The following is a 26236-nucleotide window of genomic DNA, read 5'->3' as shown; positions in this document are numbered from 1 at the left end:
AATTTCTTTAACCTAAAAAATATTTCAGGAGCTAGAATGATAGCATAGCAGGGAAGGCATTTGCTTTGCACAGTCAACCGGGTTCAATCCCCAGCATCCCATTTGGTCCCTGGAGCTTGCCAGGAGTGATTCCTGAGCGCCGCCGAATATGGCCTAAATGAAAAAGATTTCTTGTGCTGGAGAGATTGTACCAAGATTAAAGCTCTTGCCTTCCTTACTCCCAACCCTGATTTGATTTCCTGACACTATATACAATATGCTGAGCACAGAGCCAAGAGTAGCCTCTGAGCACAGCCAGGTGTGACCCGATTCCCTCTATAATTCAAACACCCCTACAAATTTTTTCTCTTCAGACTTACCGTTTTAGGGCATCTTTGAGTTCGGGCACAGAACGAATACACTGAACTGTAGCATTCATGTAACAAGTGTTACCAAGATTTGTCAATCCACATGGTAATTCCATCTAGGGAAAAAAAAAATCAAACTACATCAAAATTTCTCGTTTTTGTCCTATTGTTTGTACCATCATGAAAGCAATGACACAGGCAGGGTGGTTAAATTTAAAATCCAGTGTCAGGGGCCAGAGTGAGAGTACAGCAAACAGAGCAACTGTTTTGCAAATGGCCTAACTGGATTAAATTCCAGGTATTCTATAAAGTCCCCTGAGTACCACTAGGAATAATTCCTAAGTTAGAGTCAGCAGTAATTCCTAAGCATTGCCGGGTATGCCCCCCAAACCCAAGATTAAAAAATAAAATCTAGAGTCACTGGGGGAAAAACAAAAAGCCAAAATGAGGGAAGGGATGAAGCCAAGTGGGATAAAGCCTGCCTTGCATACATTGAGACTTGGGTTAGATCACAGGAAGAAAGGAAAGGGAAGGCGAGAAGGAGAGAGGGAGGGAGTGTGGGAGAAAAAAAGAATGGTCCAGTTGGAGGGTAATTAAATGGATTGAATGCACACTTTAAACAGAGGTGGCCTAGGTTGATTCCAGGTAGTAGGATTCCTAAGCACCAACAGAAGCCAACTTCCAAGCACTAAATGGAGAGTAATTCCCAAGTAACACCAGGGGTGCACCCAAAAACAAAATAGTTCAATTTAAAAAGAGAAAAGAGGGTCGGAAATATAAGGTAAAGCAGCAGGTAAAGAATTTACCTTTTGAACCCCACTAAGGTTCAATTCCTAGCATTACACTTCCTGAACCCATTAGAAGAGAGCCCTGTGTTCAGGGCCAGGAGTAAGTCAGGTGTGGTCCAAAACCGACAATAATGAGAAGAAAAAAAAAAAAAAAGGCAGCAGCACCACAGGACCCAAGTACTGAACCACTGTGCTGAGTATCACCAGAAAGTTGGTCTTGAACTGGAAAACTTCAAGGGAGGTAATACCTCCCATAAATAGTTTCCAAAATGATATTTACAAATTATCTATCTGAAAAGACACCTGTATGCAGAATGCATTAAAAAAAAAAAAAAAACCAGCTGAATAACAAAAAGACATAAATGCAATTAAGAAGATATTTTTAAAAGAATCTGGAGATTTCTCCAAAGTAGATACACAAATGGCCAACATCACATAAATAGATGTTCAGTATCACTAGCCAGTAAATAAATGCAGAAATGAAGCATGAGATACTACTTTATACCCTTAAGATAGTTATAATCAAAAACATAACAAGATTGGTTCAGAGATGAAATTTGGAACTTACACTGCTACTGAAGTTGAAAAGAGGTGCAGCAATTTTGGAAAACAGGACTGCGGTTCCTCAAAATGTTATTTAATATAGTTACTATATGCCCCAAAGAATCCACTCTCAAATAAAATAAATGAAAAGAACTTAGGCTGGAGAAAATAGCGAAGCAGCTAATAGTTACAACGTGTCTTGCACGCAGCTGATAATAGTTAACTCCTCAGTCTCCTGACACCAGGCACAGAGCAGGGAAGAGCTTCCCAAGTACTGCCAGGTGGGACCCAAACCCCTCCTTGCAAAAATGTCAAGAGACTGGAACAACAGAGAGCAGGCAGGGTACTTGCCTTCCATGCAGCCAACCTGGGTTTGACCCTAGTAACCCATATGATCCCACCAGAAGTAATTCCTGAATGTACAGTTAGAAGTGATAGGGGGGGCCGGAGAGATAGCATGGAGGTAAGGCGTTTGCCTCTCATGCAGGAGGTCATCGGTTCGAATCCCGGCGTCCCATATGGTCCTCCCGTGCCTGCCAGGAGCAATTTCTGAGCCTGGAGCCAGGAATAACCCCTGAGCACTGCCGGGTGTGACCCAAAAACCACAAAAAAAAAAAAAAAAAAAAAAGAAGTGATAGGGGCCGGAGAGATAGCATGGAGGTAAGGCATTTGCCTTGCATGCAGAAGGATGGAGGTTCGAATCCCGGGATCCCATATGGTCCCCCGAGCTGCCAGGAGCAATTTCTGAGCATAAAGCCAGGAGCAACCCCTGAGCACTGCCGGGTGTGACCTCCCCCTCAAAAAAAGAAGTGAATCCTGATCATTGCCAGGTGTAATTCAAAAACAAACAAACAAAAAACCAAAAGCATAAAGTCAAAAGAAATTTGAGCTTGAATGCTGAATGATGCTCATCGGAACATTAGTCGTTAGAATTAAAAGAGGAAATAATCCAAATGTTTATGAACTGATCTGAATATGCAAAATGTGGCTTATCCATACCATGAAATAAAATAATAGAAGCATACAGTACTGGTATGTGCAATAATGTGAATACACTTAGGAAACATTACACTAAGTAAAAGAAGCATGTTGCTAAAGACCACACCATATATGGTTCTTTCTATTAAATATTAAAAACAGGCAAATCTCGGGCTGGAGCAGTGGCGTGGAGCCTTGCTAGCAAGAGCCTAGGATGGACCGTGGTTTGATCCCTGGTGTCCCATATGGTCCCCCAAGCCAGGAGCAATTTCTTCCCCTTCCCACACCCCCAGGAGCAATTTTTGAGTGCACAGCCAGGAGTAACCCCCCCCAAAAAAAAAAAAAGAAAAATCAAAAAAAAAAAAAAAAAAAAGCAAATCTCTAAGAAAAAGAAGCAATGGCTGCCTATCACTAACTATAAGAAAAGTGTGACTACTAATTAGTATTGGGGGGATTTTTAGAAGAAAGTAAAATTATACTGTGGTCATGGTTTCACAATTTACAAATATAAAACCAAGCATTTCATTGTTATATATTATAAGGACAGTAACTTTTGTTTGATATTTGGTTTTTGGATCACAACCTGGTGGCACTTGGTTTACTCCTGGCTCTGCGCTCAGAAATTTTCCCTGGCAGGCACAGGGGATCATAATGAATACCGGGATTTAAAACACCGTCTATCAAAAGAGAGACACACACACTCACCGCCTATCCTGAATGAACTGCATGCAAGGCAAATGCCCTACCACTGTGCTATCTCTCTGGCCCCAGGACAGTAACTTTAAAAAGATGAATTGTGGACTGCAGAGCATGTGAGGGACTTATCTTGCATATGGCCACAACAGGAACAACCCATGTTTGAATCCCTGGCATCAAATAGGGTTCCCTGAGCACTCACCAAGGGTTACTTCTGAGCACAAGTTCCTGAGCTCTGGCCACAAAACCCTTTAACATCCCCCCCACCAAAATGGTGAACTGGGGCTGGAGAGATAGAATGGAGGTAAGGCATTTGCCTTGCATGCAGAAGGACGGTGGTTCGAATCTCGGCATCCCATATGGTCCCCTGAACCTGCCAGGAGTAACCCCTGAGTGCTGCCAGGTGTGATCCAAAATCCAAAATCAAAAAAAAAAAAAAAAAAAAGAGAAGAAAAGGAAAAAAAAAAGGTGAACTAGGGGGCCAGATCGATAGCACAGTGGTAGGGCGTTTGCCTTGCACACAGCTGAGTTGGAGACCTGGGTTGGATACCTGGCATTCTATATGGTCCCCAAGCCAGGAGCAATTTCTGAGCACATAGCCAGTAGTAACCCCTGAGCGACAGCGGGTGTGGCCTAAATACCTCACCCCCCAAAAAGTGAACTGAATGAAAAATTAATGCCCAATTTATGACTCAAAAAATGCAAATTTGATATGCATTAGGTAGAAACAATTTCCAATTTTTAATTAGGGGACTTTCCCTTTCAGGGTATTATTCAATAATGTGACTTATCAGGATTGGGAATACATCTTAGCAGTAGAACATTTGCCTTGCAGCTTTGCACATGTGGGGCCCAGCACAAAAAAAAGGTAGTTGATAAAAGAAAAAAATAAACCTAATTAAAAGTGTGTGGATCCTGTGTGGAGTCTGCACATTTGCAATCTCCCTGTGTGAGTTTTCTCTCTCCACTCCGGTTCTACTCTCATCCCAAAGATATATTCAAAAGGTACATAAGTGTCAAAGCTATCCCAATAGGAGTGACTGTGAGTGGGTGAGGTAATAAACAGTACACTGTTCAGGTTTGGTTCCAACATTCGGAGCTGCTGTGAAACTGAACCCCGCCACCCACAGCCCTGAACTAAGGCAAGGGAAAGACGAATGATTCAAATTATTAACTTCTGCAAGTATTTCGGCTCATTATTTGTCTGATAATGCTATGTGATAAAAAACACTCTATAGGACTTACCACCTTTTTCCAACTAATATACAGCAAATTTGATTATGCTGTATATTCTTTTGTTTCAAGTCAGTTTCCTAGAACCTATCAATGATGTTAAGCAAGGAATTACTATATAAATCACTAAAATTCATATGTACTTTGGAGCAAGTACAACTTACCAACTAGTGGAAATCTAAATTTCACCTTCACCTATGTAATGTTTTATTTCCAAAAAGAAATTTACATAGCATCATGCTGACAGTTATTCTGAAAAACAGTAAGAGATGGTCCCTGCCTCCTTACCACTTGAAAAGGAAGCAAAATATGCACAGAAAGACAGAAAAACGCAAATGGCTTTTGTGTAAGTGATGAGAGGTTAGAAAAAAAATGGCCAAAGATATGGCTCAGCAACTGCCTTGCTGAGGTACTGCATTTGATCCCCAGCACCACAAAAGAGAGGGAAAAAAAGAAAGTTGACAAGTATATATTAGCTACCTTCAAAAGTCAATTCCCATTATTTTTTGTTTGTTTTTGTTTTGGGGTCACACCTGGCAAAGCTCAGGAGCTACTCCTGGTTCTGCACTCAGGAATTACTCCAGAGTGTGCCGGGGAACCAAATGGGATGCTGGAGATTGAATTTGAGTCCACCCCTTGCAAATCAAGTGCACTACCTGCTGTACTATTACTCCAGTCCCTAAACTCTATATAAATTAAAGACAGATTATATACATTTTTCCACATAGAAAGTGTTTAAACCTTTTTTTTTTTTTTTTTTTTTGGATCATACCCAGCAGCGCTCAGGGGTCACTCCTGGCTCCATACTCAGAAATCGCTCCTGGCAGTCTTGGGGGAACATATGGGATGCTGGGCTTCGAACCACTGTACTTCTGCATGAAAGGCAAATGCCTTACCTCCATGCTACCTATTCAGCCCCGAAAGTGATTAAAATTTAAATTGTGCCATCTTCCAACACAAAAAAATGTGTATGTATCTACTTCCAATAACCTTCATCCCTAGTTATAGCACTTAAGACTTCAGAATTTTGAGGCTTAAAACACATAAACTGTACATTACGAACTTTATATTTAATGTTAAATAATGAAGCCTAAAACATATATATATATGCATATATGCACACATACAGAGAGAGAGAGAGAGAGAGATAAGGAAGTCAGGAAAACAGTACTAATAATTGCACCACTTAGGGCACTTAGGGTCCAGAGCCCCTGGATTTGATCCCTAGTCTTCCCCAACACATGTCAGAAGTGATCCCTGAGCACAAACCCATAAGAAAGTGCTGAGCACCAATAAGAATAACCCCAAAACAAACAAACAACAAAGGCAGGGACATAGATAGCACTGAAGTTATAGAATAGCTGGTATGCATTTGTCTTGCATGCATATACCTCGAGTTCAATCCCCATATGATTGAACCCCATATGATCCTTTAAGTCCCTCTAAAAGCGATCCCTGAATGCAAAGACAGGAGTAAGCTGAGTACCACTAGGTATGGGGAACACCCACCTCCCAGCATGTACCATTTAAAAAGAAAAACTCATTTTATTATAGAAGAAAAATTTATCTACTGCTAAAACATACACCTGGATATTAATAATTAAATCCTCAAATTATTTAGATGCTTTTTGAAAGATATATTCATAACTGTATTTTTGAAAAGCAGAGATCAAATATGTAAAATGCAGCATGTCTTACAGCAGATGCTAACTGTTCTTCTGTCATATCTTCTACAAAGACAGTTTTAGCTGATGGTTCCTCAGGAAGAGCATCTGCTGACCCCATCATTAGTAGAGTCATTCCCTGTTTAAGAAAAAAGCTCATTAAAATGTCCTCAAGTTAATCATATGTTGTGTACAATAAAGCCATACAAACAAGAAAACATATAATGCATATTGTATTTGCCAACAAAGCTAAGTCTATAGAGACACAAAACAGGAATAGGAGTTGCCTATGCCTAAGTCAGAAGTGGATGTGACTTTGGAATGTGGAAACTTCTCTTTAGGATGACAGAGAAGTTCTAGACTATAGTAAAAGTATAATCTATAATTATTTATCTGTAATAAAAAAGATTATACAGGAGCTGGAGCGATAGCACAGCGGTATGGGTTTGTCTTGTACATGGCCAACCCAGAATGAATCCTGCTTTGATCCCTGGCATCCCATATGGTTCCCCCTATTCTGCCAGATGCAATTTCTGAGTGCAGAGCCAGTACTAACCCCTGAGCACCACAGGGTGTGGCCCAAAAACAAAAACAAAAAAAGAAAAAGAAAAAAAAAGATTATGCAGCTCTAGATAATTTTAATATCATTAAGTTGTTATAAAATAGTAATACTGGGGGTTGGAGCAATAGCACAGCAAATAAGGCATTTTTTACCTTGCATGCAGTCAACTAGGGTTCAATCCCTAGCAAAGTCCCTAGAGCCTGTCTGGAGTAATTCCTGAGCATAGAGTCAGGAGTACTCCCTGAGCACTGCTAGCTTTGGCCCCAAAAAACAAGATAATAATAACAGCAACAACACACCAACAAAATACTTCAGACCAGAGGTCACATGCTTCTCTGCAAAGAGTCACAAAAGTTATAAAAGAACTTTAAAGTGGCAGGACTAAATCCTGATAGTGCCAGGCTGCAAATCCTGATAGTGCCAGGCTGCAAACTCATCAGATTGTACATTAAAAAAAGATGAGTCTGGAGCCAGAGCTATAGCACAGCCATAGGCATTTGCCTTGCATGTGTCCGGCCCGAGATGGATCTGGGTTCTTTTTTTTTTTTGTTTTGTTTTTGGACCACACCCGGCAATACTCAAAAATAGCTCCTGGCAGGCACAGGGGACCACATGGGACACCGGGATTTGAACCAACCACCTTTGGTCCTGGATCGGCTGCTTGCAAGGCAAACACCACTGTGCTATCTCTCCGGGCCTGAGATATTGGGTTCTATCCCTGGCATCCCATATAGTCCCCCAAGTCTGGCACAATTGATTTCTGAGTACAGAGCCAGGACTAGCCCCTGAGGGCCACCAGGTTGTGACCCAAAAACAAAACAAAACAAAAAATAAAAAAGGTGAGTCTGAAAGCATGCCTCAAGAAAGCTAAGTAAAAATTCTCCCTAAAGGGCCGAAGCAACAGCATAGTGGGTAGGGCATTTGTCTTGCAAGTGACCAACCTGATTCACTCCCTAGCATTCCATATGGTCCCTTGAGTCCGCCAGGAATGATTCCTGAGTGCAAAGCTAGGAAGAACCCCTGAGCAAAGTCACAGGTGTGACCAAAACCAAATAAAACAAACTCACTAAAGTTAAAAATGGGGGCTGGAGCTATAGTACAGCAGGTATGATGCTACCCTTAAATGCTACCAGAGAGGGCCCGGAGAGATAACACAATGGTGTTTGCCTTGCCGATCCAGGACCAAAGGTGGTTGGTTCGAATCCCGGTGTCCCATATGGTCCCCCGTGCCTGCCAGGAGCTATTTCTGAGCAGACAGCCAGGAGTAACCCCTGAGCAACGCCGGGTGTGGCCCAAAAACCAAAAAAAAAAAATGCTACCAGAGACAGGAGTAACCAGAGCTTTAGTGGAGATGGCCAAAAGAAAACTCTAGGGCCAGAGAGATAGTACAGCAGGTAGTGACCTGGGTTCAATCCCCAGCATCCCAATTAGCTAGAAGTGCAAAGGCAGGAGTTAACTCCTAAGATCACTTTGTATAGCAACCCCACCAAAAAAAAGAAAAAAAAATTCCAGCAAAATACTTTGGAATTGAGGGCTGGAGAGATAAGCGGTAAGGCTTTGCACGCAGCTGATCGAACAGACAGTGTTTCGAATCCTGGCACTCCATATTCTCCCTTGTGCCTGCCAGGAGCAACTTCTGAGCGTAGAGCCAGGAGTAACCCCTGAGCACCACCGGGCATGACCCAATAAAGCAAAAAAAAAAAAAGAAAGTTTGGAATTTTAAGAACTACACAATACACATGAAAGACATCTGAAATATAATTTAGAAAACTGTATTATAAGTATTTTTAAAACAATACTTACAGTTTTTATTTTGATATTTCCCCAATCATCATCCTGTTTTGAAAACAAAAAATATTTAATGGCTCTTGTTAGTACAATCTAATAAAATTCAATTTAAACTACTTCAAAATACAAGTTTTTTTTCTGAAGGATGATTACAATTGCCAGTTTTTTTGTTATTTTTGTTTTTTTGTGGGACATCATACCAGCAATGCTCAGGGTCTATTCCCAGCTCTGTTCTTAGACAGAGCTGGTTTACTCCTACTGACCAAACGTGCCAGGAATTGAACCCAAGCCTCTTGCATACTCAATCCTTTGCACTATATCTCCAGTCGTACTACTTTTTGATTTGGGGGCTACACTCAGCAGTGCTCATGGTTATTCCTGGCTCTGGGTTTAGTGGTTCCATTCCTATGCTCAAGGATCAAACCTGGTCGGTCACGTGCAAGGCAAACACTCTACCTGCTGTACTATTTCTCCAGCCACTAAAGTTTTTGTTTTGTTTTTTATTTTTGAGCCACACCTGGTGATGCTCAGGGGTTACTCCTGGCTATGCGCTCAGAAATCACCCCTGGCTTGGGGGAGCATACAGGACGCCAAGGGATGAAACCACGGTCCTTCCTAGGTTAGCGTGTGCTAGGCAAACACCCTACCACTTGCGCCATTGCTCTAGCCTCAACTAAAATATTTTAAGGGGAAAAAAAAGTGAAGTTAATCAGTCTTAATAGTGCCTAAAGTGGGGCCGGAGAGATAGCATGGCGGTAAAGCATTTGCCTTGTATGCAGAAGGTCAGTGGTTCTAATCCCGGCATCCCACATGGTCCCCCGAATCCTGCCAGGAGCGATTTTTGAGCGTGGAGCCAGGAGTAACCCCTGAGCGCTGCCGGGTGTGACTCAAAAAAAAAAAAAAAACAACAAAAAAATAGTGTCTATAGTACATGGACACACTCTAAAATACTAACTTCATGACAAATGACAGATGTTAATTTTCTGCATGTTTGGGAAAAGCAGAACTATAAGAAACATGTAACAAGAATGAAAAATAACTTCTAAAAAATTATGCTACAAGGGGCCAGAGTATAAACACAGCAAGTTGGATATTTGTCCTGCACATGGCCGACCCAGGTTAAATCTCCGCATCCCATATGGTGTCGAGCCTGTCAGGAGTAATTTCTAAGGACAGAATTAGAAGCAACCTCTGAGTGCGCCTGGTGTGGCCAATCCTCCCCCACAATATTATACTAGGGCTAGAGTGACTGCCCAGGTTTTGGGCTTTTGCCTAATACAAGGCTAACTTTGATTCAATTCTCAGCAGGACATAAGTATGATCCCCTAGCCCTGCCAGGAGTAATCCCATAGAACAAAGCCAGGAATAAGCCTTGAGCACAGCTGCATGTAAGCCAAAAACAAAGTTTATTCAGTCAACAGAGGTTGGCATCCCTTCCCAACTTTGTTTAAGTAGCCCCTATTTTTTTTCAATTATGCCAAAGAATAAACATGACTTAGACTAAATAAACTATTTTTTAAACTGTATTGATTCATTGATTGATTGGTTTCTGGATCAGACCCAGCGGTGATCAGAATTCACTCCTGGCTCTGCACTCAGAAATCACCCCTGGTAGGCTGGAGGACCATATGGGATGGCGGGAATCAAACCAGGTCCCTCCTGGGTCAGCCGCATACAAGGCAAATGCCCTACTACTGTGCTATCTCTCAGGCCCGCAAAGTAACTCAATAATATTTGCTATGGAAAACTTTTTTTTTTTTTTTTTGGTCTTTGGGCCACACCCGGCGGTGCTCAGGGCTCCTGGCTATCTGCTCAGAAATAGCCCTTGGCAGGCATGGGGGGACCATATGAGATGCCGGGATTTGAACTAATGACCTGCTGCATGAAAGGCAAATGCCTTACCTCCATGCTATCTCTCCGGCCCCTTGCTATGAGAATTTTGATTTAAGTAGACTCCTCCCATAAACTAAGAACTTCCCTGACTTCCCCTTTTCTTTTTTTTTTTAAATAAAATCTTTCTGTTTGTTTTGGGCCACATCCAGTAGTGCTCAGGGATTACACTTTACCTGTCAGGAGACAGACAATATGGGTGCCGGGCATCTAACCCAATTCAGCTGTGTGCGAGGCAACTGCTCTACCTAGTGTACTCTTTCACTCCTATCTTTTCACAAAAGGTGCCAACATTCACATTAATTCCCTATAGAAATGGCCATTAATTGCCTCTTTGGACAATTTCTTTCAAAGTTGAATGGTATCTTCTTAAAATCTCATTTCCATTTCCATATATATATCTACTAAATACACACATATATACACACATATTATTAGTAAATTATAAAAAATGATAATTATACACATTCCTCCCTCAGATCATTCATTGAAGATGATACAAAATTCTAAAATGAAACCAGATCTGCTAGACAAGTAAACTGCAAGGTCTTTAAGACCATACTTGTTGCTATTAAGTCTATGATGCTGCTTCTTCATCTATAACTTTCATTTCTGAAATACAGGACTAGAGAGAGTGTACAGGGGTAAGAAAGACACTTGCTTTAATACCCAAAGGCAGCATATATATCTCGCTGAGCATGACCAGGAATTATTCCTGAGCATAGAGCAAAAAGTCCTGAGTCAACTTATTTGTTGGTTTTTGGTAGAGGTCTGTTTGGTTTTTGGGAGGAATTTGGGGAAGGGGCACACTCAGTGGAGCTCAGAATTTACTCCTGGGTCTGAGCCCAGAAATCATACCTGCCTCCAGTCTCAAAATACACTTCAATTTTTGTTGTTGTTGTTTTTTGGCCACACCTGGCAGTGCTCAGGGGTTACTCTGGCTCTACGCTCAGAAATAGCTGCTGGCAGGCTCAGGGGACCATGTGGGACGCCGAGATTCGAACCACCATCCTTCTGCATGCAAGGCAAATGTCCTACCTCCATGCTATCTCTCCGGCCCTCAATTATTTTTTAAATTATACAAATATTCAATGTGCAGAAAAGACATCTGCAGCCCTATATCATTGCAGCACTATTCACAATAGCCAAAATCTGGAAATGGGGGAAAGAGATTGTACAGTAGGTAAGAGGCTTGCTTTGCACACAGCCAACCTGGATTCAATCTCCAACATCCCAATTAGTCCCTTGAGACTGCTGGAAGAAACTCCTAGTGAAGAGTCATGAGTAACCCTGGGAAATAATAGGTGTGGGCAAAAATCAAAATCTGAAACAACCCAAGTACCCAAAACATGACTGGATAAAGAAGTTATGGTACAAATATAATATAGAATACTACTCAGCTATAAGATAGTCATTTATTTGATAATACATGGAGGGATCTGAGAGTAAGGCTGAGTGAAATGAATCAGACGAAGAGGGTCAGACACGGAATGATCTCATTCATATGTGGGACATAATGAAACATAGTAGGGGAATAATTAATGCCTAAAGGCAATAGAAACAAAGAGCAGAACTGGTCCTTAGCAGAAGGAACAACTGTGACAGTGACAGAGATAACTAGTCATTTCAGTTCAGGTGTAGGTGCTGAAAAAAAGTTAAAGTGAGGGCTGGAGAGATAGCATGGAGGCAGGGTATTTGCCTTGCAGACAGAAGGATGGTGGTTCAAATCCCAGCATCCCACATGGTCCCCCGAGCCTGCCAGGAGCAATTTCTGAGCATAGAGCCAGGAGTAACTTCTGAGTGGTACTGGTTGTGACCCCAAAAAAACAAAAACAAATAAAAATAAAAGGTAAAGTGATATGGATGATAGTTTATCAGTAACAATATTATAAACTAGTGCTTAAAGGAGGGAAAAATGAAAATTATAAAAGTGCCTTGCATGCTGCCAACCTGGGACAGACCCAAGTTCGATCTCCAGCATCCCATATGGTTCCCCGAGCCTGCCAGGAGCAATTTCTGAGCGCAGAGTCAGGATTAACCCCTAGGCGCAGCTGGTTGTGGGCTCCAAACAAAATAAAAACAAAAAACAAAACAAAAAAAAAAAAACCAGTATGTGTGTGCGCATGCATGTCTATGTATATATATAAACACCCTATCCTATTGTTTGTATATATACAAACACCCTATTGCTCCAGTCCCAAACATCAATAAAAGTTTTAATCTCACAGATTATGTACTCCCAACAAATACCTGAAATGCTAAATTTCTTGTGTTATTTTCAGTAATTTTTTTTTTTTGGTTTTTCGGGTCACACCCGTTTGATGCTCAGGGGTTTACTCCTGGCTAAGCGCTCAGGAATTGCCCCTGGCTTGGGGGGGGACCATATGGGATGCTGGGGATCGAACGGTGGTCATGATCTTTCTTTGGCTAGCGCTTGCAAGGCAGACACCTTACCTCTAGCGCCACCTCGCTGGCCCATATTTTCAGTAATTATTATAAAAATTGTATGTGATGAAAACTGAACCAAAATGTTACCTTCAATGTTCCTCCTTTAACCATAACTTTCTGTCTGGCTGGTTGGACTCCAGTCAGTGCAAAAAGCTGAGCCTTGAACACCATTGGAGGTTCATCAGTGTTCAGTTCCACACCTTCAAACTTCTCTTTTCCCCATTTCACAGTAACTGCAAAGGAAACACAGTAATTACAAAATACCAAGATTTTAGATTTAGAAGATCCGCAGGAGCCTATTAGGCAAGACCTTAAAAGGAAAACTTTTTATCCCCAATCCTAAATAGAAGTAACTTCATAAGTAATCCGGTCCCATATTATTAATTTAATAATCAATGTTATAAAATTAGCAAATAGTCCAAGTATTCTTCAATATTTTGCCAAATCAGATGACAATAAAATATTTTTCAGAAGCTGGATTAAATTTCAAAAAGCCATTAAAATAACTGTTAAAATCAATATATACTCTTGGAACAAGAGAAAAAGGATTAGAAAAATAATTTGAGGAAAGAAACTTAATGTATAACTAGGTTAAGGAATACAATCTGTGAGAGTAGTAAGATGTGGAAAAACTAAAAGGAAGTTTCTAAGGTAAGAGGGCCTCATTAAGAATCCAAGGCCATAGGCCGGATAGCATGGAGGTAAGGCATTTGCCTTTCATGCAGAAGGACAGTGGTTCGAATCTCGGCATCCCATATGGTCCCCTGTGCCTGCCAGGGGCTATTTCTGAACATAGAGTCAGGAGTAACCCCTGAGCGCTGCCGGGTGTGATCCAAAAACCAAAAAAAAAAAAAAAAAAAAAGAATCCAGGGCTATAAGCCAGAGAGATAGCATGGAGGTAAGGCATTTGCCTTGCATGCAGAACAGTGGTTCAAATTCTGGCATCCCATATGGTCCCCCGAACCTGCCAGGAACAATTGTTGAGTATAGAGCCAGGAGTAGCCCCTGAGCCCCACCAGGTGTGACCCAAAAACCAAAAAAAAAAAAAAAAAAAAAAAAAAAAAAAAAAGAATCCAGGGCCAGGGACTAGAGCAATAGTACAGTAGTAGGGTCTTTGCCTTGTATATGGCTGACCTGCATTCGATCACTGGCATCTCAAATGGTTTCCCTGAGGCTGCAGGGTGTAATTCCTGAGTGCAGAGACAGGAGTAACTCCAGAGCACTGCTGGGTATGATCCACCCAAAAGTAAAAGAATCCAGAGTTAGAGCAATAGTAGAATAGAAAGAGAGGCGCCTTGCACTCAAATGACCCATATTCAATCCCCAGTATCCTATATGCTCCCTGAGCCCAGAGAGGAGTAATCTGAGTGCAGAGCCAGGAATAAGTCCTCTGTACCATTGAATGGGACACAAAAACACAAAAACATTAAGAACCTAAACATTAGGTCGGAGAGATATGATGGAGATAAAGCGTTTGCCTGGCATGCAGAAGGACGGTGGTCGAATCCTGACATTCCATATGGTCCCCCAAGCCTGCCAGGAGCGATTTCTGAGTGTAGAGCCAGGAGTAACCCCTGAGCACTGCCAGGTGTGACCCAAAAACCAAAAAAAAAATCCAAACGTTTATGCACCCACATGTGTATGTATGTGTAGATATATGTAATATATAATATACATTACATATATATAAATCCTACTTCACAACCATTCAGGTATCATAAATTTAAAAAACAAACGAGGGCAGGGCCAAAGCAGTGGCACAAGCAGTAAGACATCTGCCTTGCCTAAGCTAGCCTAGGACGGACCAGGGTTCAATCCCTGGGGGTCCCATATGGTCTCCCAAGCCAGGAGCGATTTCTGAGCACATAGCCAGGAGTAACCCCTGAGTGTCAGTGCGGCACCCCCCAAAAAACAAACAAACAAAAAAAGAGGGGTAGGTGTGATAGTATAGCAGGCAGGGCATATGCTTTGCTTGAAACCAACCCACATTTGATCCCCAGTATCCATTCTAATCCCAAGCCTGCCAGGCGTGATTTCTAGTGCAGAGCCAGGAATAACCTCTGACTGCTGACGGGTGTGGACTAAAAACAAAAAAAGAAAGTTGGGGTCTGTGCAGCAGGTAAATCGCTTGCCAAACCAGGCAATTCTATATGGTCCCCAGAACACTGCCAAGATTCCTGAGTACAGAGCCAGGAGAAATCCCTGAATCTCACCCAATGGGCCCAAAAACATAAACAAAAACCATAAAAATGGAAACTATGGTAGATCCCTGCCACTGCAAGGCCTCTAAGAATTATTGGCATGATAGCACTATATTCTGCATCAGTGAGGGTGGCCCAGGACATCTACCTCCACTGGGTGTAACATGTCCCACTCTTCCCCACATTGTCTTTTTAAGCATTGGTAAAAATGTAAAGGAACTAAAACCTTTGTACATTGCTGGTGAGAATATAAAACAGTACAGTCACTGTAGAAAAAAAAATATAGGAGTTCCTCAACAAATTACTAAAATAACCATAATATACTTCTGAGCATACACCTCAAAGTATGAAAAGCAGGAACTCAAACTGAGGTTCTAAGGGGCTATTCCTCACTCTATGCTCAGGCAGAGTTGGGGAAATCACATGGTATGTATCCGTACCTTCTGCATGTAATGCTTGCACTAAGCCCTTTGAGCTTGGTCTTCAGTCCTATATAGTTTTCATAGTAGCGTTATATGCAAAGGTCTAAAGATGGTAGCAACTCAAGGATCCATCAAATGATGAATGAATAAACAAAAGTGCTACATGCTCACCAAAAATATTATTCCATCTTATAAAGTAAGGAAACTCTTGCACATGTTACAATACAAATGTAATTGGAGACATTCTACTAAGTGAAATGTTATGATTGTAGGGCTAACTGAGTTAGTGTAGTCAACTTTGTAGGCAGAAACCGGAATAGTTGGTTGCCAAGAGTCTGGGAAGAAGGATAAAAAAAAGTTAATAGATCCTTTTCCGGTTCATAAGCATGACGATCGGATTTTCACACATCTGTGTGATATGTGCTTCCCTTCAACCTTGTTAAGACGTTGGCACATAACCCTTCTGACATGAAAAAAAAAAGTTACTGTTATATTGAGTACAATTTCAGTTAGAAGCATGAAAAAGTTTCAGAGGCACATAAAGGTGGATGCAAGACAAAATGAACATACTTAATGCCAGAAAATGTACACTTGAGTTGGGGAGAGAGCACTTCAAGCTGGAACATATGCTTTGCATGTAGGAGGCCTGGACTGGATACCAGCATCACATGGTCCAAGCACTGAGCCAAAAGTAGTAAACTCTTAGCACTGCTGTATATGCCTCCCCCTTCTAAAATAAAAATAAATAAATAAATAAATAAAAATCAGCCTCCAGGGATCGTTCACTTGTTAAATGTGTGAAAATAAATAGGGATATATATAAATACTCATCTAACAGTAGTCTGATTTAACTAACAGTTATCTGATTTATTTTTTCTTTTCTTTTTTTTTTTTTTTTTTTTTTTTTTTTGGTTTTTGGGCCACCCAAGAGGCACTCAGGGGTTACTCCTGGCAGGCTCAGGGAATCATATAGGATGCTGGGGATAGAATCCAGGTCAGTCGTGTGCAAAGCAAACACCCTACCTGCTGTACTCTGACCCTAGTTATCTGATTTCTTACTAAAAATATAAGAACTTGGTAAACTGACCCATATTTCATATCCTAACATTTTTACAAGTTAAATTATTCAGTGATTAGTAATAATCATTAGAGATTTCTTATGAATTTACATTCTAATAAAGTAAAGACAGTTGGGAGATTAAAATTAGTAATGTAACACGAACATTATAAATGCTACTATCGGAACAGAGGAGTATTTCATGAGAAAAGATTCCCCAGAGAAATAACTTTGAGCTGTCAATGTCAACTGTGAGCTGAGATCTCAAAATATTAGTATTAACAGGACTGATAGAATAAAATTATTCCTGGGGACAATAAAAGTGAAAGGGATGGAGAAATTGTACAGTGGATAAGTGCTTGCCTTGCACCTGGCCAAACCAGGTTCAATCCCTGGAACCCCTGGAGATAAGAGTCTGGGGATATAGTCCCCAGAGCCTTCCAGAAATTATTCCTGAGAGCAGGACCAGGAGTGACCGCTGAGTACATTTAGATGTGGTCCCAAAATAAAGCAGGGAAAAAAAAAAAAAACACAATGAAAAGCATAAAGCAGTACAATGTGTTTGATAATTAAATAAATAAATAATTACCAGGGTGAATAAGTAGTCAAAACTAGAACTAGCCAAAGATCAAGTCTGGGAAGATAATATTATCACTAAATATAATTTATTATATAATTATCGTCACAAATTTAATATAAATATTGTCACTAAAATAATATTGTCACTAAAGCATAAAGGTTCTAGGTTAAAGAAAACATGTAATCCCTAAAAATGATTTCCATTTTCACTTGGTCTAAGTGATGGATCACTAGATGAGCAGCAGGGGAAAAAATGATTTGAAGTATTAGGCACAACTGTATTCACTGACAAAAGCTGGAAACACAAAAATACTAGCAAAAGATGAGAAAGGACTAAACCGGGGCCGGCGAGGTGGCGCTAGAGGTAAGGTGTCTGCCTTGCAAGCGCTAGCCAAGGATCAGGACCGCTAGCCAAGGATCAGGACCGTGGTTAGATCCCCCAGCGTCCCATATGGTCCCTCCAAGCCAGGGGCAATTTCTGAGCCTTAGCCAGGAGTAACCCCTGAGCATTAAATGTGTGTGGCCCGAAAAAAAAAAAAAAAAAAAAGAGAAAGGACTAAACCAACTATTTCATTAGAAATAATGAAAAGGGGGCCGGGCGGTGGCGCTAAAGGTAAGGTGCCTGCCTTGCCTGCGCTAGCCTAGGACAGACCGCGGTTCGATCCCCCGGCGTCCCATATGGTCCCCCAAGCCAGGAGTGGCTTCTGAGCCAGGAGTAACCCCTGAGCGTCATCGGGTGTGACCCAAAAAAAAAAAAAAAAAAAAAAAAAAAGAAATAATGAAAAGGGGGCCTGGCGGTGGCGCTGGAGGTAAGGTGCCTGCCTTTCCTGCGCTAGCCTAGGACGGACCGAGGTTTGATCCCCCAGCGTCCCATATGGTCCCCCAAGCCAGGAGCGACTTCTGAGCGCATAGCCAGGAGTAACCCCTGAGCGTCACCGGGTGTGGCCCAAAAACAAAAACAAAAACAAAACAAAAAAAAAAGAAATAATGAAAAGGAACTTGACTTACTAAGCTATATTACCACAAGCAAGTTACTCGTAAAGGAGAATTAAACTAATATAGCACACTTCTAACTTGAAAATAGGGCAACACGAGGATATATGTGATAGTACAGTGGGGAGTGTGCTTGCCTTGCCTGCGACCAATCACCAGGTGCATACACCAGGATCCTATAGAGTTCCTGAACATGCCAGGAATGATTACTCAGTGCAGAATCAGAAATAACCTTTGAGCATAGCTGGGTGTGGTCTGCCCCCCCCCCCACACACACACAAAAAAGGTAGTATGCACAATGTAGCCAAGTTTCATGAAAGCACATGGCTGTCTACTAATTTTGTGGCACTGACATACGAAATATCTGAATATTTAATTTTCCACTAAAACCTGTAACCAGGGCCCGGAGAGATAGCACAGCGGCGTTTGCCTTGCAAGCAGCCGATCCAGGACCAAAGGTGGTTGGTTCGAATCCCGGTGTCCCATATGGTCCCCCGTGCCTGCCAGGAGCTATTTCTGAGCAGACAGCCAGGAGTAACCCCAGAGCATCGCCGGGTGTGGCCCCAAAACCAAAAAAACAAAAACAAAAACCTGTAAACAGAACTTAAAATTTTCCTTTATGAGAGGGCTCTCTGGGACTGGAGAGAGTTTTAAAGACTATTCCAGTGCTTGACAAGAGGGTGAGCATTCAAGATTCTAGAACATGGAGCAACTACCTCCAGATAAGACAGTCTCCTCTAGATTTCTATTATACTTGGAAAATGATCGTCTTCTCTAAAAGAACTAGGGGTACGAATTAAAAAAGAAATCGGAGGTTGTCAATGAATCACAATTCCACAGTCAACAGTTGTCATCACATGTTTTTAAGAGGCCATTTTCAATGAAGAGCCAGATCCACTTAGGCGAAGTAAAAATCGTGATGCTTGACCAAGACCAGCCAGCATGGTCAAGGCTGTCAAGAAGAAAGGAGCCCTGCAGAAGGTTGATTGTCCTCATCTTCCTCTCCCAGGCGCTGGAAGTGTGTGTGTGTGTGGGGGGGGGGGGTGTCACACGTGCTTTAGGGCAAGAAACCCTGGTACGAAGAGGGGGTGAAGTGAGGAAAAAAACCGAAGCGGCTGGACTGCGCAACTGGAAGATCATCTGATGCAAGATTAGAGGGGCGAGCAGAAAGAACTAAGGAGGACATGCCGGAGGACAGCATGGAGCTAAGGCCTTGCAAGCCTTGCATGCCGAAGGACTGTGGTTCGAATCCCATGTGGCATGCCATAGGGTCCCCTAACTGAGCCTGCCAGGAGGAACCCCGGAGCGCTGCCGGTGTGACACGCCTTCGCCTCCCCGGGCCAACGAGGAAGGAGGAGCCCCAGGAACTTATTCTGCAGAGTCACGGCTCCCGGGACCGGCGATCGCCGCGCCCGGCTCCGCTCGGCTCTGCACCCTCCCGGGGGCCCGGGGCCGGGGCCACGCGGCCAGGATCGTCCCCGCCCCGCCCTGCGCCCGCCGCTCCCAGGCCTACGCCGAGGCCTAGCTCGGACCTCACCGGAATAGAGCGGCATGGCGGGGCGCGAGGAACGGCGGCGGAGGCGCAGGGAGCCCGGGCCTGGCAGGGGGGCGGCCTCGCTCGGCAGAAGGACACGAAGAGGCGGCGGCGGCGGCGGAAGCGGCGGCGGCGGAGGTGGAGGCGCGGCGGTGGCGGCTCCGGCGCGACGCGACGCGACGCGACGCGACTCTCATTCAAACCGGCGCCGGGCGATGACGCAGCAGCGCGCGGGCGGCTCGCGGAAGTCATCGGGCGCCTCCAGGGAGGAGGAGGTGGGCGGGGCGCCCAGCGGAGAGGTGGGAGCGGAGGGCGGGTGCGCGCGCACGCGTGTGCCGTACAGGTGACGCCTGCGCACCAGCGTCGGCGCGGGCCCGGAGGTGGGAGCGGAAGGCGGGTGCGCGCGCAAGCGTGTGCCGTACAGGTGACGCCTGCGCACTGGCGTCGCCTCGCCGCGCCCTCACCGAAAGCCACTTCATCTGAGAACGGGACTTGGTTGTGGCATCAGGGGTTTACAGCGGCTCCTTGCACATGCTGCGAGGCCTGGCGTTTGACTGCACCATGCGAACCCCACTCTTCCGAGCAGACCGGCGCCCAGCACACAGGGCTTTGGCCCCAAAACTAAAATCAAAAGACAGGGTCTCTGGGAGCCGATGCTTTATCCTTTTTGTTAATGCATCCGGGAGAACAGCTGAGAATAGATCTTCCCTTCATCCCTTTGATGTTTGTGGTACTTTGCACAAGAGCCACTCCTGGCTGTGTTTAAGGACCATACGGGATGCCAGGGATTGAACCTGGGTTGTGCACCTGCAGGGCAAGTGCCCTTCTTAAAACTTATTTCTCCGGCTCATTTCACACTTTTCTTGAGTAACAGTTCAGAGTGGGATCGAGCCCTTCAGTTGTACTCACACGCCAGAGTGCAGTATAGATAGAAATCACTGTATGGAGGATCACAGAGACTCGGTTTGTACTTGAACCTGTGGGTCACTTGGGATTTGAACCTGTGACCATACACTCAGAAAGCAGGTACTCTAAACCACTGTACTACTTCCTGGGTCTATGATACTAGGTTATTGAGGCTCCTTTCAACTCTAACTTGTCATAGGTAAACCCAAGTTTCATACATAAATTCTCTTTCTGGAGACTAAGGAAGAATCCATAATCCACCTTTATCTTTTTCAAATTATTTGGGAGGGGGTTGTTGGTTTGGTTTTGCTTTAGTCAGAATGTAGGGGGGAGTATCACACTTGGCTCTGCTCACAGCTTCGAGCTCTGTATTCAGGAATCACTCCTGGCATTTCTCCAGGGAACTATATTGCTGGTGAACAATCAAATTAGCTGCATACAGGAAGTGCCTTAGCTCCTGAACTACCTTCCCAACCCTGTTACACCATGCTTTCTTGTCATATTCTAGTACTAGTACTAGTAGTACGTTATCAGGAAACCCTCCATGACTCATGACTCCATGACTCATTATCCCACAAATAGTAAAGATAAGCATGATTTGTGGGTTGATTTGGTGATTTATAAAAGCTTTATCAGCCCTTTCTAAATGGTTTCATCCATAAAGAACCTGCTTACCTAAATAATTTATTCCTCAAATGTTGTAAGTTGATTTCTAATTATAACATATATGGAATAGTGATTGAATTGGAGAGATAGCACTAAGGTTATGGCACTATCTTTGCAGACTGCCAACACTGGTTTGATTTCCTCCCCTGACCACCACCAGGAGCAACCCCTGAGAAGATCTAAGGCTAAGAGTAGTCCCTTGGCCCTTAGTACTTCAGGGTGTGGTCCAAAAAAATCAAATAAATACTTTTTTTTATTTTTAGTTTTTGGGTCAGACCCAGCAGCGCTCAGGGGTTACTCCTGGCTCTACACTCAGAAATCGCTCCTGGCAGGATCGGGAGACCATCTGGGATGCCAGGATTCGAACCACTGTCCTTCTGCATGCAAAGCAAATGTTTGCCTTACCTCCGTGCGATCTCTCTGGCCCCTCAAATAAATACTTAATGGTATTTTTTTTTTCTGTAAAGACTCAAGAACTTAACACTCTAAACATTTTTTCATAACTTTAAACAAGTTCAAACAGAAAACTCAGCCCAGGGGCTGGAGCAGTAGCACAGCAGATAGGGTATTTGTCTTGCATGCTGCTAACTTGGCTTTGATCCCCATCATCTCAATAGGGGTCTCAAACCATATGGAATGCTAATATTCAAACCACCGTCTGTCCTGAATCGGCTGTGTGCAAGGCAAATGCCCTACCACTGTGCCATCTCTCTGGCCCCACAAAGCATTATTTTTATTTTTAATAATATTTTGAGCACGATTACAAACATGATTGTAGTTGGGTTTCAGTCATAACAGCCATCTTTACCAGTAGAACATTCCCACCACCAATGCCCCCCATCTCCCACCTCCCCCACCCCCACCCCCACCCCAACCTATGTTCGAAACAGGCAATTCTACTTCTCTCACTCATTAACATTGTCATGGTAGTTGTTAGTGTAGTTATTTCTCTAATTGTACTGACCACTCTTTGTGGTGAGCTTCATATTGTGAGCCAGTCCTTCCAGCCCTCATCGCTATTGTCTGTAGCCATTATTACAAAAATGTCTTTTATTTTTCTTAAAACCCATAGATAAGTGAGACTATTCTATGTGTGTCTCTCTCCCTTTGACTTATTTCACTCAGCATAAGTCCATGTCCATCCATGTATAGGAAAATTTCATGACTTCATCTGACGGCTGCATAATATTCCATTGTGTATATGTACCTCAGTTTCTTTAGCCATTCATTGAAGGGCATCTGGTTGTTTCCAGTCTGACTATTGTAAATAGTGCTGCAATGAATATGAGGAGGCATTTTGTATTGTTTTTGTGTTCCTAGGGCCTATCCCTAGGAATGGTATAGCTGGATCATATGGGAGCTTAATTTCCAGTTTTTTTGAGGAATCTCCATATTATTTTCCATATAGGCTGGACTAGATGCATTCCCAACAGCAGTGAATGAGAGTGACTTTCCTCATCCCAACTAGCAGTGATTGTTCTTGCTCTGTGATGTGTGTCAGTCTGTGGCATGAGATGGTACCTCATTGTTTTGATTTGCATCTCCCTGATTATTACTGATGTGGAAAAAATTTTTCATGTGCCTTTTGAACATTTGTATTTCTTTGAGAAATTGTTCTCATTTTTTGGAGTTAGATTTTTTTTAAGTTCTGTCAGTACCTTGTTTGTCTTAGATATTAGCCCCTTATCTGATGGGTATTGGGTGAATAGTTTTTCCATTCTGTGGGTGGCCTTTGTATCCAAGTCACTATTTCCTTTGAGGTGCAGAAGCTTCTCAGCTTAATAAAGTCCCCATCTGTTTATCTCTGCTATCACTTATTTTGGAGAGTGATGTTTACTTCCTGAAGATGCCTTTAGTCTCAGTGTCATGGAGTGTTTTTACTTACATATTGTTCTATATACGTATGGTTCTGGGTCTGATATCTAGGTCTTTATTCCTTTTGCTTTTGACCTTTGTGCATGGTGTTAGATGGAGGTCTGAGTTCGCTTTTTGCAAGTGGCTGACCAATTGTCCCAATATCACTTGTTGAAGAGGCTTTCCTTGCTCCATTTTGCATTTCTTGCCCCTTCATCAAAGATTGTCAGGGCCGGAGAGATAGCATCGAGGTATGGCGTTTGCCTTTCATGCAGAAGGTCATCAGTTCGAATCTCGGCATTCCATATGGTCCCCAGAGCCTGCCAGGGGCAATTTCTGAAAGTGAAGCCAGGAGTAAACCCTGAGCACTGTCGGTGTGACCCCCCCCCCCCAAAAAAAAAAAGACTGTCTGGGAAACATTCTTTGAATACTCAAGTATATTCCACTGATCAGAGGGTTTGGTTTTATTGCAATACCATGCTGTTTTAATGAATATAGCTTTGTAATTTAAGGTGAAAGTGATGCCTCCCATATTCCTTGCCCCAAGGGTTGCTCCAGATGTTTATTGAATTTCAGGAGTGTTTGATCCACTTCTTTGAAGAATGTCATGGTTATCCTTAGAGGGATTGCTTTAAATGTGTGCAATGCTTTGGGGAATATTGCCATTTTAAAGATGTTGATCCTCCTAATCCATAAGCAGGATATGTTTCCATTTCCTTGTCTCCTCTTTTATTTATTGAAACAGGGTTTTGTATTTTTCTTTGTATAGGTCCTTCACCTCTTTAGTTGACGCCAAGATATTTGAGTTTGTCACTCCAAACTTCTAAAAAACTGTTTTGAACTGATGAAAGGCAGTATGATTGTTAAGTTACAAGAAAAGGGGATAATGAAACAAGATGTGGTATGGGATATATATAGATAGGAGTCAAATTCTGATGGTCTTTGCATATTATTCTAAGGGACTTGGATTACTCCTGGCTCTGTGTTCAGAAATCACTCCTTGCAGGTTTGGGGAATCATATAGGATGCAAGGTTGAACCTGCATACAAGGCAAATCCTCTACCCACTGTGCTATTACTCTTGCCTCAGTGGACTTGTACTTTAACTGAGATGGTTTCATCTATCGTGAAATAAGCTTTTTGTTTTGGGTCATTCCCAGCTGAGCCCAATGTTATTCCTGGCTTTTTATTTAGGCATGGTAAACTTAGGTCGAGACCATAAGGGGTGCCGTAGGTTGAACCTGGGTCAGCCTAATTCAAGCCAAGTATCTTACCTACTATACTACCATGCCAGTCCCTATTTTTGCATTGGGATCGCTGTAAAACTATAAACTATATAAAATAGACATACAAAAAATACAACCACCATAAAGTCACTGGTGGCTACAAAATATAGGCATATTTTGAAAGATGACTTAAAACCAAAATAATGGCAGAGAGGTTTCCATTCTCATTTCTAGTTTAAGAATGAACACTTTCAGCAGAGTGGCTCAAACTCCGCGTAAAAACATATTTACCCGGCCTTTGAAATTTACGAGAACAAGCAACCGAAAATTTAAGTAGTACTTCAGCAATTAAAGAACTAGGTAGTGGAAAGGCTATAACAAATTATGTATGTATGCTTAAAGATCTCAGTATTCCCTAACTTAAACATGAACTAACTAAAAAGGTAAATGAAGGGGGGCAGAGCAATGGCACAGTGTTAGGGCGTTTGCCTTGCACATGGCTGACCCAGGACAGACTGCGGTTTGGGAGCGATTTCTGAGTGCACAGCCAGGAGTAACCCCTAAGTGTCACCAGGTGTGGCCCAATATATATATAAAAAAATGATACATGAAGAACAACCCACACACAGAACAGGGAGATAGCTCAAAGGATTATGCTGTGCATATAGGAAGTCAGTGTCAAATTCCTAGTACCCTTGGAAGCCCCTATCACCCATGACTGCCAGAAATGAGTTCTGAGCAACACAGAATTAAGTATAGGCCTGGAACTGCATGATGTGGCCACAAATAAAAGAAATTTGAACTGATACCCAAAAGATTTCCAGTGTGAATCTGACTGATTTAAGATCTGATAATAATGAAAAGCAATACTTTTTCTGGGCAATATAACAGAATTCAGTGTATAAATAGTATCTAGGATACAATAAAATAATTAAATCAGAAAAAAAATTAGACAGGACTGAAGAAAAAGTGCAGTGTTGGCACACATGTCTGCACTGGATTCCCAACACCACGAGCCCCACTCCCCTGCCTGGTATAGTCAGGTGGGTCTAAGACATCCCTAACACAGCTGAGGAATCTCTATAAAAATTAGAACATATGGGGGCTGGAGAGATAACATGGAGGTAAGGCATTTGCCTTGCATGCAAAAGGTCAGTGGTTTGAATCCTGGCATCCCATATGGTCCCCTCAGCCTTCCAGGAGCGATTTCTGAGCATAGAGCCAGGAGTAACCCCTGAGCGCTGCTGGGTGTGACCCAAAGATAGAAACAAAAACAAAAAATAAAGTAGAACATATGGGGCCAGACAGATAGTACACCAGTAGGTGTTTGCCTTGCAAGCGGCTGACCCAGGAACAACAGTAGTTCAAATCTTGGCATCGCGTATGGTCCCTTTGTGCCTGACAGGAGTGATTTCTGAGCTGAGAGCCAGAAGTAACCCAAGTGCCACTGGGTCTGGCTCCCTGCCCCCCAAAAAAAGAACATAGGGGCCAGAGGGACACGCAGGTGATCTGGGTTCGATCCCCAGAATTCCACAGCTCCTCCACACCCGTCAGGAGTATTCCTGATAGAAGAACCAGGAGTAGCCCTGCAGCACCAACAGGTATGGCCCAAAACAAAACAAAAAGTCTCTGCTCTCAAGATATAAGAAACAGGGGGCCGGGCGGTGGCGCTGGAGGTAAGGTGCCTGCCTTACCTGCGCTAGCCTAGGAGACGGACCGCGGTTCGATCCCCCGGCGTCCCATATGGTCCCCCAAGCCAGGAGCGACTTCTGAGCGCATAGCCAGGAGTAACCCCTGAGCGTTACCGGGTGTGGCCCAAAAACCAAAAAAAAAAAAAAAGATATAAGAAACATAGAAAGCCG

General features: G+C 42.9%; 1 protein-coding gene and 1 non-coding gene across 2 annotated transcripts in view; one reads left to right on the top strand and one right to left on the bottom strand.

Moving 5' to 3' along the window:
- The window catches only part of USP14 (ubiquitin specific peptidase 14), a 38922-nt gene extending 19046 nt beyond the window's left edge, over positions 1-19876 (bottom strand). The window contains exons 1-5 of the mRNA XM_049770079.1: positions 19727-19876; positions 13025-13170; positions 8615-8647; positions 6284-6388; positions 360-463 (exon numbers count right to left, since the gene is read on the bottom strand). Of these exons, the coding sequence (XP_049626036.1) occupies positions 360-463; positions 6284-6388; positions 8615-8647; positions 13025-13170; positions 19727-19742 (404 nt within the window). The 5' untranslated portion in view covers positions 19743-19876. The remainder of the gene's footprint in view (positions 1-359; positions 464-6283; positions 6389-8614; positions 8648-13024; positions 13171-19726) is intronic.
- On the top strand, positions 15926-16029 carry LOC126005330 (small nucleolar RNA U13). The gene has a single exon (XR_007494464.1). It is a non-coding gene; the product is annotated as a small nucleolar RNA U13 (small nucleolar RNA).
- Positions 19877-26236: the final 6360 nt, after the last annotated feature.

This window comes from Suncus etruscus, chromosome 3, assembly GCF_024139225.1.
Source record: "Suncus etruscus isolate mSunEtr1 chromosome 3, mSunEtr1.pri.cur, whole genome shotgun sequence".
NCBI lineage: Eukaryota > Metazoa > Chordata > Mammalia > Eulipotyphla > Soricidae > Suncus > Suncus etruscus.
Note: the sequence above shows the minus strand (reverse complement) of the source record. Positions and strands in the feature narration are given on the sequence as shown.